The sequence below is a fragment of the Pseudophryne corroboree genome, chromosome 1 (genome assembly GCF_028390025.1).
Source record: "Pseudophryne corroboree isolate aPseCor3 chromosome 1, aPseCor3.hap2, whole genome shotgun sequence".
NCBI classification, from domain to species: Eukaryota; Metazoa; Chordata; class Amphibia; order Anura; family Myobatrachidae; genus Pseudophryne; species Pseudophryne corroboree.
In genome coordinates this window covers 548,377,213-548,392,262 of record NC_086444.1, presented here as the reverse complement: position 1 = coordinate 548,392,262, position 15,050 = coordinate 548,377,213, and the positions used below count along the sequence as shown (strand labels likewise).

Sequence of the window (15,050 nt, the reverse complement as noted above, 5' to 3'; positions counted from 1 at the left end):
AGAATGTGCCACAGGTGTGAGTCTCGAGCGAAGAGATATCTGGGGAGTGGTCGGAAGCCACGCGGCATGATTAGAAGCCCCCCATGGACAAGAGTCCTCGCTAGGACAGAGAGAGACGGTAACCTGGTATGTGTAGCACTACTGGTCACAGAATGCCCTGGTATTTAATGCTGTTCGCCATGTTCATGCCGCTGCAATTAAGTCATGCGCTGGAGGAGGTGCCCTGATATGTGATCTAATGTAACCGTTATGCTTTGTGCTGGAGGAGGTGCATTAAGAAGTTATCCCTGCTTTGATGTTAAAATAAACGTTATGCTGTTTTATGAAAAAACAAAAAACAAAATAAAAAAACAAAAACAGACAGTGCTAATACAATATTAAGAGCAGACAAGTGTATGTGATAAAAAGCAATATGATATTTATTCCATATTTCCCATAGGTAAATGGTATTTAGCATTAAATCAGTGAACATTAAAAACAACAATAAACAATAAAAATATATATAAAATATATATGTGACAAAAATGGAGCTATATATATATATATATATATAAAATTCTTTAAGTTATAACTTGGACACTTAGGACGATGGCAGTAATTATCCAGTGGTAGGTGGACCTTAATGCTAGTTTGCCTTTTGCTGGTGGGACTGTCTTATTCCACAATAGTAACAAGCAGAAATGGAGTACTTCCCTTAGCGGTGGTCCAGATGGCACAGGCTCCAGCGCACACTTTATAGGTCCACTGTCCGATTTTTCTTGATGCTGTAATAGAGTCCTTTTGCGGTCCAAAGAGTAATACCACTGGATAATTACTGCCATCGTCCTAAGTGTCCAAGTTATAACTTAAATGCTTTTTATATATATATATAGCTCCATTTTTTTCAAATATATTTTTTATATATATATTTTATTGTTTATTGTTGTTTTTAATGTTCACTGATTTAATGCTAAATACCATTTACCTATGGGAAATATGAAATAAATATCATATTGCTTTTTATCACATACACCTGTCTGCTCATAATATTGTATTAGCGCTGTCTGTTTGTTTTTGTATAAGTGTATTGTTTGGATTGACTATCCAATTTTTTTACAGCTGCTTAGAAAGATCACTCTAATTAAGCGCGTGGTTCTTTTTAAGTGAGGTTAGTTGTTACTTTATTCCAAGAAAGGCAGTAAGTCTGTGGACGCTACTGCATCATGCAGAGCATGCACGAAAGATTTACCAGAGTGGGAAGCTGTATTTGATGGTCTGTGTACTATGTATCATCTTCAGTCAGTCCGCAGCTCCTGTAACCAATCAGGAACCACCCTGGGCTGCGTTCACAGACCTATTGGGTACTCTGGTGGAATGCTTTTTGCCCCCTATGGGAACACATGTGACATTACAGCCACAAATTGTCCCTATGGTTAATCCACCTTGGGAGGTAAATTTGGCTAACCAGTTGCAGTAATTACATCATTCCTTGATCAGACAAAAATCTACTCCAGGTCACTCCCATGTCTCTGGGTCATCTAAGCGAGCTGCTTCTTCCTCACAATCCACAAATCTCTCAGGTGTTTCATCTGAAGAGGAGAGGGAGCATACTGTCCTGTCAGACACTGAATCAGGTGTTTCTGATGAGAATTATCCATTAAAGGAATTGGGTTAAGGATGCCGCACAGGACTAAGTGATGTTAAATAGATTATTTTGATGAAGTTTCCAAGAAAACCGACCGACCAGAAAAAATTCTGGAATTTATCACCATCTACCATTTAGAAAAGAACTTCTATAGGTAGATGAAAATGGTGATTGTCGATGGTGCTCCCATAGGTCCAAATACATAGGTAATGGGGGAAAAAGAAACAAAGAAAAGTGACCTTGTTGGGAGCACTCACTCTTGGAAACCGTTATGATTTTAAATGTATATAAACAATAATGTAAAGATGAAATAATTAAAACGTAACCTTTAATGATATTTAGATAAGATATAGGTACACCAAAAAAAATTTTTTGTCTAAAATGTGGCTATATAATATAAACCACCATAGTTGATAAGGCAGAAAACTACAGCTGGTATGCAGCTAATAGGTCGACACTAAACCTGGTTGCTGTAATGAAAAAATAAATAATCTCTTAATAGAGATATATATGTTTGACCGTCATTGCACCAAATTGTAACCCAAACTTATAGGTATACGGAGGTTTAAATCATATGGTCAATAAAGTTTGCCAGCAAAACTGCCTGTATGTTTCTTTGTGTGCTGTGCAGCACCATTGAGAATGGGTTTTTTTTTATGGGTAAGGCAGATATAAAAACCCTTGTTGTACTGAGGACATGCCAAAAATATCTTTATGGGATCCAAGAGAAACCTGTCTCTGTTGCTTACTGGATCTCCCTGTTAGATATTGGATGGAAAAATTGTTATTATCATGATGGTTAACATCAAAACATGAATCTGTTTGAAGTTATATTATATAGTTAGAAAAAGAAAAACCCATTCTCAATGGTGCTGCACAGCACACAAAGAAACATACAGGCAGTTTTGCTGGCAAACTTTATTGACCATATGATTTAAACCTCCGTATACCTATAAGTTTGGGTTACAATTTGGTGCAATGACGGTCAAACATATATATCTCTATTAAGAGATTATTTATTTTTTCATTACAGCAACCAGGTTTAGTGTCGACCTATTAGCTGCATACCAGCTGTAGTTTTCTGCCTTATCAACTATAATCTACTACCACACCACACCGCGCATGCCCAATCTCGTCCGATCTTGGAAGCAATACGGTGTTGGGCCTGGTCAGTACTTAGGTGGATGACCACTAAGGAATACCAGGTGTTGTAGGTTTCTTGATGGCGCTACATCGGTTATTGCACTAACCTCGTAGTACAACGGATTAATGCCTGGTGGGCCTGCAATTAATGCCTTATTTATTCATCAATATATTCACAATCTTAGCTTAAATTGGTGGTTTATATTATATAGCCACATTTAAGACAAAAAAACATTTTTTGGTGTACCTATATCTTATCTAAATATCATTAAAGGTTACGTTTTAATTATTTCATCTTTACATTATTGAGAATTATCCTTTGCAAATTGATGTCCCTGCCTTTGTGGTTGCGATTAAGCAAATCCTACAAATCACTGATGATGAGGATTCCACTACTGTGGCTAATAAAACTGATATGTATAAACGGCAGAAGGTGGTTAAAAATCTATTACCCCATTCTGACCATTTGGTGGACATCAGGCAGGAGCCCTGGTCTAATCCAGGGAAGAAATTCCCTCTGTCTAAATGGGCCTTGGCTCGCTATCCTTCCCGCTGCAGAGTTATGTAATAAGTGGGAAAATCCACCGCTGGTGGATTGTCATGTCACCCACCTAGTGGTGTCGTCCACTCTGCCTGTCACCACTATCAATTCAGTGAAGGAACCGACAGATAAGCGTGTGGAGGGATGCCTGAAATCTATTGTTAAGTTCGATTAACTTACAGGAAAAAGCAATACCTTATTTCACAAGTGTTCGGGCCGCTGCGGCCGCTAAGTGTGTATGATAAACATCTATGAATGCGTACACGTTGCGTAAGCACGCCGACACGCTGTGAGCACAATGTAGCTACACGTGCGGCTGAATACACTTTAAACCCCTAACAGGAATGGAATGCGACACCAATTGTATATGTTATGCTGTGGTCCAACGCAGCAACAAATATTTACTTAAAAGGGGATACAACAGAAATACAACAATACAAGAGAAAAGCTACAACCAATGGATACATACATTTGTTCGCCTGCGCCACCCGGATCCTGTCCTCAGTCAATCTGGCTAGATGACCTTCAGAGAATTAGACTGGGACCGGCCAGGGGGTTTGGCTTTTATACATTTGTCCAAAACATAGTACAAAGGAAACTGTAAGCTCTTCTTTCATAGGTCAGAGGGCTGGTCATTTACAGTACCTGAGGGGTCATAGGTCGGTTTGAATAGGTGGGCGATGCCTGGTCCAGGTGTACTTGCAGGTGTCCTCCACTGGGTTCCCGCCGAATATCAGGAGTACAGTAAATACAATGAGTTATTAATATTGTATTCCTGCGCATATCTATGCGCATGAGCATGCTACATTCGGCATACTGTGATTGGAATATTGCCCTTGAAATACTGTACATCTGGATACCAAACACCATATCCTAACCTAATTCTGTCCCCTCACATCCTGTAAAGTTGAATATCTCTATTGTTACATTTCTGAAACAAATGTAACTTGCTGGTGTGGTGAGTGTAGACTATGTGTAAATTATGCACTAAGTGGATTAAATATCAGATATGTCTTTGTGGCTTTTCCATGCAAATGCGTGTGCTACCGTATTTACTCATACCACGCACTAATACGCAGGGCTTCGTGAGCCAATGTACGCAGCGTGCGGGTAAGCGCATGCATGCAGAACAAGCACACGCACGGAGGCCATTCTGTGTGGTGTTTGTACGTGATGCATGTGGGTATATTTTCGACTTCAACACTATTTACTCCCTTACAGGTGCTGTACATAGACCCACTATTGCGGCCTCTTGGGCTGCAAAAGGAATTGAAGCATGGGTTCAGGCATTAGAGGAAGAGCTGCCCAAGGATATATTTGACAATGCCAGACAATACCTGTCTCACATTACCACCACTGCCTATTACATTCAGGAGGCATCCACTGAGGCGGGTGTGTTGGCAGCCATGGCGTCGACTATGTCTGTCCTGGCTCGCCGTATTCTGTGGTTGAGGTCATGGAAGGTGAACCTAGACTCCAAAAAGACCACCTTGGAGGTACTCCCCTTTAAGGGGGACATTTTGTTTGGGGAGACCTAAATAAAATTGTGTCTGAATTGGCGGCTGCTAAGACTGCCTCTCTCCCAAATACTAATCCTTCTGCACAGAAGACTAAAGGTACCACTTTTCGTTCCTTTCGGCCTCAAGGGAAAGCAAAAGGTCAGGCATACCCGAGACAATATTGTGCTCCCAAAACCACTAAGCCCAAGACAAAGCAGGCCCGTCAGCCTGCTTCTAAACAAGACAAGCCTGTCACATGATGGGGCAGGCCTCCCCCTGGGGGACCCCAGGGTGGGAGGCCGACTTCTGCAGTTCACCCAGGTCTGGTTAATGACCACATCAGACACATGGGTGCGAGAAATTGTCTCTCACGGGTGCGCAGTCTCCTTCAAGATATGTCCCCCTCGCCATTTTTGCACCATGGTTATCCCTACGGATCCGTTAAAGGCGCAGCTTTGCAAAAGGTTGTGAGATCTCTCCTGAATACAGGAGTGGTGGTGCAGGTTCCTCTGCACCACCACTCGACCCTGTTCTAGTTTTGAAACCCAATGGGTCTTTCTGGCCTATACTCAACCTCAAATCACTGACCAAGTTTGTGAGAGTGTCCAAGTTCCGTATGGAAACACTGCGCTCAATTATACTGGTTATGGAACCCGGTGACTATATGGTATCCCTGGATATACAGGATGCGTACCTGCATATACCTATTGCCTTGTCGCATCAGCAGTATCTGTGGTTTGCTATTGGCAACCTCCACTACCAGTTCCAGGCTCTGCCATTTGGTTTGGCTACGGCTCCTCGGATCTTCACCAAGGTCATGGCCATAATGACGGCCCATCTCCGTCACCAGGGAGCCAGGATCCTGCCATATCTGGATGACTTGCTGATTCTGTCAAACTCCCACGATGTCCTCCTCAGTCATCTACAACTGACAGTAAGCTTCCTACAAGCCCACGGGTGGCTCATCAATTGGTAGAAATCCTCGCTGGTCCCAGCTCAGAGCATTGTGCAACTGGGGGCACTTCTGGACACACACACTCAACGACTGTTTCTGTCTCCATAAAATGTCCTGAGACTTCAAGACAGGATAAGATGCTTCCTTTGTCGCCCTAGAGTGTCAATACACTTGGCGATACAAGTACTTGGCCTGATGGTGTCGGCATTCAACATGGTAAAGTATGCTCAATTTCATTCTCGCTGTCTGCAGAGGTTAATCCTTTTCAAGTGGGACGGTCAACCTCATTGGATCAGATCTCACATGATCACTGACCTTGTGGCTACAGGACCAGCAATTGAGCAGGGGCCGTCCCTTATGGATCCCCGACTGGGTCCTGCTGACAACGGACACCAGTCTGAGGGGATTGGATGTGGTGTTAGAGCAATACTCTTTTCAGGGTCGCTGGACCAAGGAGGAGTCACTCCTCCTAATAAACATTCTAGAGTTGCGGGTGGTGTTCAATGCATTGACTCTCGCCCTGCCTCTGGTACAAAACAGGCTGGTTCAAGTACGGTCAGACAATGCCACTACGGTGGCAAACCATCAAGGCAGCACTCGAAGTCGCATGGCTATGATGGAAGTGTAAAAAATCCTTCATTGAGCGGAACACCATCTGCCAGCAATATCGGCAGTGTTCATTCCAGGCGTCCTAAACTGGGAAGCGGACTTCCTCAGTCGCCAGGACATGCACGCCGGAGAGTGGAGTCTTCATACAAAAGTCTTTCAACTCTTAGTGGACAAGTGGGGCATACCAGACGTAGACCTGATGGCATCTCAACGCAATCACAAGGTTCCTGTCTTCGGATCAAGGACCAGGGATCCTCAAACAGCATTCGTGGATGCATTGGCTATTCCATGGAACTTTTGGCTGCCCTACGTGTTCCCTCCAGTGTCACTCCTGCCCAGGGTCCTGCGGAAGTTCAAACAAGAAGGAGGATTTCTACTTCTAGTCGTTCCAGCGTGGCCCAGATGGCATTGGTTCTCAAACCTGCAGGGTCTATCGAAAGAGTGTCCTCTTTTACTTCTTCACCACCCAGACCTCTTCATACAGGGCCCTTGCCTTTATCCAGACCTGGCCAGGGTGGCTTTGACAGCGTGGCTCTTGAGGCATTACTCCTGAGAGCCAAAGGTTACTCTGAGGCGGTCATCCAAACTATGTTAAAAGCCCGCAAACCGGCATCTGCTCGGATTTATTACTGGGTCTGGAATTCTTACTTCACGTGGTGTGCTGATAAGAATTATAATTCGTACAGATTCAGAACTTCCAGAATTCTGGCTTTTCTGCAAAGAGACCTGGACTTAGGCCTTCGCCTAGCCTCCCTCAAGGTTCACATATCTGCCTTGTCAGTATGGTTTCAGAGAAAAATTGTGTCTATACCTGACGTTCATACATTCACTCAGGGTGTCTTACAGATTCAGCTTCCCTATGTCCCTCCTGTGGCTCCATGGGATCTGTCTGTTGTCCTGATTGCCCTGCAAGATTTTCCATGTGAACCTCTTGAGACGGTGCACCTTAAATGGCTCACAGCCAAGGTCTTGTTTTTACTGGGTGTCTGACTTAGGCGCATTGTCCGGTTGTCCACCCTTTCTAATATTTCATTGTGACCGGGCAGTTCTTAGAACTTATCCAGGTTATTTACCTAAGGCGGTGTCATCTTTTCACCTTAACCAAGAGATTGTGGTTCTGGCCTTTATCTCTTCTCATTGGTCCTCCAAAGAGCGGTCTTTGGATGTGGTAGGGCTCTCCATATATATGTGGAGAGGACTGCCTCTATCCGGAGGTCAGATTCCCTTTTTGTTTTGTTTGGTTTTCACAAACGTGGATGGCCTGCGAAAGAGCAAACCTTGGCCAGAGGGATTAGAATAGTGATTGCACAAGCTTATGCGCAGGCTGGTTTCCCAGCTCCTGCTGCTATTAATGCCCATTCTACTCGGTCTGTTGGACCTTCTTGGGCGGCCCGCCATGATGCATCCGCAGAACAATTGTGCAAGGCGGCTACGTGGTTCTCTGTGAACACGTTTATATGGTTCTATGCCTTTGATACTTCCGCCTCCCAGGATGCTACCTTTGGACGCCGGGTTCTCATACCCGATAAGGCGCGTCCCCTCCCTTGAGGAACTGCTTTAGGACATCCCCGAAGATTCCCTATGGAAACCAATGTAGCCTTCTACAGAAAAGGAGAGTTATGGTAGACTTACCTTTGTTATCTCTCTTTCTGCGAGGTACATTGGGTTCCACGGTGCGCCCACCCTGACTCACCTAGATTCTATGGGTTTGTATGGCATTAGCCGCTGGTCCCTTCTCCTGTCCTGAAAATGTGGTTCTATGTGACTAACATCTACCTTCTCTCTTACCTGCTCCTGCATTGGACTGGTTAACGAAACTGAGCTCACAGTGCCTGGAGGCGGGGTTATATAGGAGGTCCCAATGCATCCTGGGACAGCCTAAAGCTTTAGCCTGTTGGTGCCTCTGGATCAAGATCCACTCTACACCCCGATGTTTCCCTGTGGAACCCAATGTACCTCGCAGAAAGAGAGTTAACAATGGTAAGTCTACCATAACTCTCCTTTTACATCTCTATAAGTATATTCCACTAACAAACCCCTGGTATCATTTCTGAGGAAAATTATATGGCCATTAGTAGATACTAGAAAGTGATTCATTTTATAAACCTTTCTTTATACACGTCAGTCTGCGTTTAACATACATCAGTTAATGCCTATATAAAAACAACGTTTGTACAGCACAACTTAACTATGTTTCCATGTTCTGACAGAATTGCTAATGAAAAATACCTTAAAGATCCTGTCTTTCACATCCTAATCTAAAAAGGAAACAGGAAAGGGGAACTTAAACTCCCAGTGCTTAGACAGCAGCGCGACAGAAGTAGACCAGTGTCCATGGGAAAGCAGGGAAAAAACAACTGTGTGTTAGAGCAATACTGAACAAACACAGAGAGAGTAATAGTATGTGACTTGTATTAACTCTATGAACTGCCGTGGAAATTGGATGGATATATTTTGGAAAGCATGGATTTTTTAGCATTGTTTGTTCTCTCCGTTTCCAGACTTCTGATTTCAGGTAGGAATATTCAGGGCCACTCATTATACATGGCATGCATATATTGTAGACTCTCAATGACATTATGTATTTTTCCTCTGCTGTTATATCTTAGCACAAAGTCATCATTACCTGAATACTGTCACCAACAAAGTTTCAGCTTACATGTTTTTTTTTTTTTTGTTTATTATATTTGAAAAGTACATTATCTGTTAGATGTATTTTACTGTATTTATGCCACTTGTGATATGATGATGATTTAGGTGAATGTACACACACACAGTACAATACCAACACACTATTATCATGAAGCATTCTGGTCCTTTGTTTGGGATGTAGTTACATTGCCGGCAGTCGGCATTCCCGCGGTCAGGATACCGCTTTGTTGTCACATCTTACACTCATTGCTGCATGATTGCTGGAGAGGTTTTGTAAAATGAAATTTCATTAATTGCTCATATTTATATTTTTCCTACCTTGGTAAACTACTACATTTTAGGTAATGTTGTCATAACTGACATTTCTGTAACTTTACCTACTAATGTATTATTGATATACAGTAGGTGATAGTAATGCTTTAAGAAAATGGAATGAGATAAAGCTTGTAAGGTTTCAGTATATTTCTTCTGTGAATTAATTGAAAAAAGTCATCAGCCCCTATACCTATTTTTTACAATGGCATTTCTGTGTTGTCACATGTGAGTTGCAAAGAAATCTACACAGAAACCCCCCAAAAAGAAAGGCAATTGAAACCATAAAGTAATAAAATAAGGTCAGGGTATCTGGGATCCGCATGATAAGGTCAGGGTATCGGGGATGCGCACAATAAGGTCGGTTATAGGGGATCCGCATGATAAGGTCAGGGTATCGGGGATGAGCACAATAAGATCGGGTATCGGGGATCCGCATGATAAGGTCAGGGTATCGGGAAAGCGCACAATAAGGTCAGGGTATCGGGGATGCGCACAATAAGATCGGGTATCGGGGATCCGCACGGTAAGGTCAGGGTATCGGGGATGCGCACAATAAAGTCAGGGTATCGGGGATGCGCACAATAAGATCGGGTATCGGGGATCCGCACGATAAGGTCAGGGTATCGGGGATGCGCACAATAAGGTCAGGGTATCGGGGATGCGCACAATAAGATTAGGGTATTGGGGATGCTCAAAATAAAGTTCTGTATCGGGGATGCGCACAATAAGATTAGGGTATTGGGGATGCTCAAAATAAAGTTCTGTATCGGGGATGCGCACAATAAGGTCGGGAATCGGGGATCTGCACGATAAGGTCAGGTATCGGAGATGCGCACAATAAGGATGGGAATCAGGGATGCGCACGATAAGGTCATGGTACCGGGGATGCACACAATAAGGTCATGGTATCAGGGATGCACACAATAAGGTCATGGTATTGGGAATGCGCACAATAAGGTCAGGGTATCGGGGATGCGCACAATAAGGACGGGTATCAGGGATGCGCATGATATGGTCAGGGTATCGAGAATGTGCACAATAAGGTCGGGTATCAGGGATGCACACAAAAGGATCAGGGTATTGAGGATGCGCACAATAAGGTCATGGTATCGGTGATGCGCACAATAAGGTCAGGGTATCGGGGATGCGCACAATAAGGTCAGGGTATCGGGGATGCGCACAATAAGGTCATGGTATCGGGGATGCGCACAATAAGGTCATGGTATCGGGGATGCGCATAATAAGGTCATGGTATCGGGGATGCGCACAATAAGGTCATGGTATTGGTGATGCGCACAATAAGGTCATGGTATCGGGGATGCGCACAATAAGGTCAGGGTATCGGGGATGCGCACAATAAGGTCATGGTATCAGGGATGCGCACAATAAGGTCATGGTAGTGGGGATGCGCACAATAAGGTCATGGTATCGGGGATGCGCACAATAAGGTCATGGTATCGGGGATGCGCACAATAAGGTCAGGGTATCGGGGATGCGCACAATAAGGTCATGGTATCGGTGATGCGCACAATAAGGTCATGGTATCGGGGATGCGCACAATAAGGTCAGGGTATCGGGGATGCGCACAATAAGGTCATGGGATCGGGGATGCGCACAATAAGGTCATGATATCGGGGATGCGCACAATAAGGTCATGGTATCGGGGATACGCACAATAAGGTCATGGTATCGGGGATGCGCACAATAAGGTCATGGTATCGGGGATGCGCACAATAAGGTCATGGTATCGGGGATGCGCACAATAAGGTCATGGTATCGGGGATGCGCACAATAAGGTCATGGTATCGGGGATGCGCACAATAAGGTCATGGTATCGGGGATGCGCATAATAAGGTCATGGTATCGGGGATGCGCACAATAAGGTCATGGTATCGGGGATGCGCACAATAAGGTCATGGTATCGAGGATGCGCACAATAAGGTCATGGTATCGGGGATGCGCACAATAAGGTCATGGTATCGGGGATGCGCACAATAAGGTCATGGTATCGGGGATGCGCACAATAAGGTCATGGTATCGGGGATGCGCACAATAAGGTCATGGTATCGGGGATGCGCACAATAAGGTCATGGTATAGAGGATGCGCACAATAAGGTCATGGTATCGGGGATGCGCACAATAAGGTCATGGTATCGGGGATGCGCACAATAAGGTCATGGTATTGGGGATGCGCACAATAAGGTCAGGGTATCGGGGATGCGCAGAACAATTATTCTGTTTAGATTATGAATAGAACTGCGACTGGACCACTTAGGGACATTCATTTTCTTCATATTAATCCAGTATTATTGATCTAGCAGTGTACTTTGTGTAACTGTCTTGTTGAACGACACACTTCCTCCATAGCTTGAACTTTTTGGCAGGGAATACTGTAGCAGGTTTTTGTCCAGACTTTTTCGATAATGTTCTTCATTCACCTTCCCATCAATCCTTGGCAAAATTGTGGTTCAGTACAGTTGAAGCACAGCCATACCATGAAGCTACAATTGCCATTAATCACCATGGGGATGGTGTTACCAGGACGATGTGCAGTGTTTGCTTTGCACCATGTATGCTGTACCTCTTAACGTTCATGCCACAAAATTCTACTTTCTTTTCAGACCACAAGACTTTGTGCCACATCTCTGCAGTAACTTCTGTAGTTTTGATCTAATTGCATGGAAGGATGTGGGATTTTTCAGCTATGGATTCTTATTTGCAAGCCTACTATTAAGACCCTTTTTGTGGAATATCTTGTAGATTTTGAATGCATGTACTTCTGTAACTTGTTCAGTGTCACAGTTGGCATTGCAGTAGATTCTCAGTCAAGTATACGTCTCTGGCAAGTACCTGTAATGCTATTACTAGCTAGGCTTGTCTAGTTAAAGCATTCCTCTTATAAATATTGGGCATAAACCATCATAATCTCCGGATTTTGCAACCCGACACGTCTTAAATAAACCTCTGGTTCTTTTTCTTAGCAGTGTGGCAGTACAGTAGTTTCATACCATCTTCACTTCTGAACAATGACTGAACCACATCGAATCGCTGCTGGTTTTCCACTATATCAAAGCAGTAAACCAGCAGCAAAACACGTTAGTACCTACATACTTGTTAGTGGGTGTGATCACGAGGAGCTCCTGCAAAACTATTTTGACACAGTTTATCATCTGGGACTTCCAGCATGCTAATAGTGGAGTAAGGGCCAAAGTATCCTCTACATTGGATCCCATTGCTGATTTGGCCTCTCAAAAGAATTACCACACTAATCAGTAAATTCTTTCCTTAAGCTGGATGTCTACAGGTCTAATGCCCATTGATTTGTGACTGTCCAATACCTCCTTAATAGGACTAGGGGGGACATTTACTAAGCAATGATAAGAGCGGAGAAGTGAGCCAGTGGGGAAGTTGCCCCATCAACCAATCAGCAGCTCTGTATAATTTTATAGTATGCAAATTAGAGATGTTACTTCAGTGCTGATTGGTTGCCATTGCCATGGGCAACTTCTCCACTGGCTCTCTTCTTCGCTCTTATCACTGCTTAGTAAATGTCCTCCTAGAACTATATATGCCCAAAGACTGATTTCATATCAACTGACCTCTTATTATTAACTTTCCAAAGCATTTATGTAACATTTGCATACTATGTATTTTAATGTGTTATTATTAAATTGTGCATGCTGGGTGGCCTTGCCCTGCAATGGGTGGCCCCCAGCATGCTAACAAAAGGATTGCAAATTCTGCTAATTGGCAAAATTTGCAATTCTTACTGAATTAGGCCCACTATCTGCACTCTCTACAGACTCTGCAGACAGTAGTGAAGTGACTGAGGTGGCTCTGAGGTGGGACTGGTAGGAATAGCTATTTTCTTCTACCACTGTATGATGTCTTTGCAAGGTGAAGTGGCTGAGCCTAAGATGAGACACAATTAAAGACTGACAACAGGTGAGGTCAGGGTCATTCTTTAATGGGGATCTAGGGCAATACATTTGTGTTTTATTTTTTTCCCTGTGCGGGTCATTGTGTGTGATTTGTGTTTTTTTCCCTGTGAGGGCCAATGTGTGTGTTTTTAATTAGTTCTATACTATAATGACTATCACATAAGCAGCATGGGGCTCTCTGAAACAGATTGGCATTGCCAGGCCCCCCTCATTGTCAGGTTCTATAGCAGCCTCATTACTGTTATGGAGGTGCTAATATCCAAGATAAGTAATTGCCCATAAAAACGCCACTAAATGCATGATTTTCTCTCTTAAAGCATTGCTAGCTTCAACCTCATATATGTAATACATTAGTAACAAGAGTATGAGTACATGGAGACACTAGTTTGTCATTATTCCATGTGTCTCTTGTGTTTTTTCAATTTCATGTACGGGTCAATGTGTACCTAGAAATGTGCTTACCTGTATAAGGGTGCAAAGGGTGTCACATTGCAAATGTAAGTAGAGCCCTGAGGATGTATAAGATCCAAATCTATTTGGTTCTTTAGTCCAGCAGAAAAAACTATGAATGCTCCCCCCTCTCCACCTTCTTATTTAAATAATGATGTCCTACAACTTTGTACCTAGCTCGCTGTGAATAAGGAATGCTCTAATCCACCCTTCTCCTCTCATCAGAGGACATTCAGACATTGCCATTTTCCCATGTAAAAGCCACAAATCTTGCATTAAATCAGGAACATTTACTCACAAAAGCCACAGTTTTATTCTGGCTCTTTTTGTACTGGCACTGAATGGTGGAACACACGGGTCCCGTGTGAATGGGGACTACCTGGGAATAATCACTTCCCCAGATCCGAGCCGGGTTGAAGCCAGGATTTTATGTCTGAAAGTGGTATTAGTCTACTGATTTGGCAGATTATAATATTCATGGTATCTGTTTGGATGTGTTTTTCTCTAAAAATAAATTTACTATACAAAGCGATATTCTAAAATTCTGGAATGTTAATCGCAAAGTATTCTTTGTGCTATTTCCTGTTACTGACTCATCACTTAACACATTCATCATCACATCATCATCACATCATACTGCAATACAATTCTCCCACTACATACAGGGGGTCATTCCGAGTTGTTCGCTCGTTGCCGATTTCCGCAACGGAGCGATTAAGGTGAAAATGTGCATGTGCATGGTACGCAGTGCGCATGCGCTAAGTATTTTAGCACAAAACTTAGTAGATTTACTCACGTCCGACCAAAGAATTTCCATTGTTGAAGTGATCGGAGTGTGATTGACAGGAAGTGGGTGTTTCTGGGCGGAAACTGACCGTTTTCTGGGAGTGTGCGGAAAAACGCAGGCGTGCCAGGATAAAACACGGGAGTGCCTGGAGAAACGGGGGAGTGGCTGACCGAACGCAGGGCGTCTTTGTGACGTCAAACCAGGAACGAAACGGGCTGAGCTGATCGCAGTGTAGGAGTAAGTCTCGAGCTACTCAGAAACTGCTAAGAATTTTCTATTCGCAATTCTGCTAATCTTTCGTTCGCAATTCTGCTAAGCTAAAATACACTCCCAGAGGGCGGTGGCTTAGCGTGTGCAATGCTGCTAAAAGCAGCTAGCGAGCGAACAACTCGGAATGACCCCCACAGTGTATAGTAGATATGTAACAAACATGTTATCAACAGTTCACTATAGAAAGGCTATGAATAAAGGGGGTGATAATAAAGGCTATGAATAAAGGGGGTAACTCAGACCTGATCGCTAGGGTGAGTTTTT

The 15,050-nt window shown here is 43.5% G+C and overlaps 1 protein-coding gene and 1 pseudogene across 1 annotated transcript in view; both read left to right on the top strand.

Moving 5' to 3' along the window:
- Positions 1–2,722: 2,722 nt before the first annotated feature.
- Positions 2,723–2,841, top strand: LOC134944573 (5S ribosomal RNA; annotated as a pseudogene).
- Positions 2,842–8,686: 5,845 nt separating this feature from the next.
- The window catches only part of TEK (TEK receptor tyrosine kinase), a 161,266-nt gene continuing 154,902 nt past the window's right edge, over positions 8,687–15,050 (top strand). Inside the window, exon 1 of the mRNA XM_063914095.1 lies at positions 8,687–8,886. Within this exon, the coding sequence (XP_063770165.1) occupies positions 8,835–8,886 (52 nt within the window). The 5' untranslated portion in view covers positions 8,687–8,834. The remainder of the gene's footprint in view (positions 8,887–15,050) is intronic.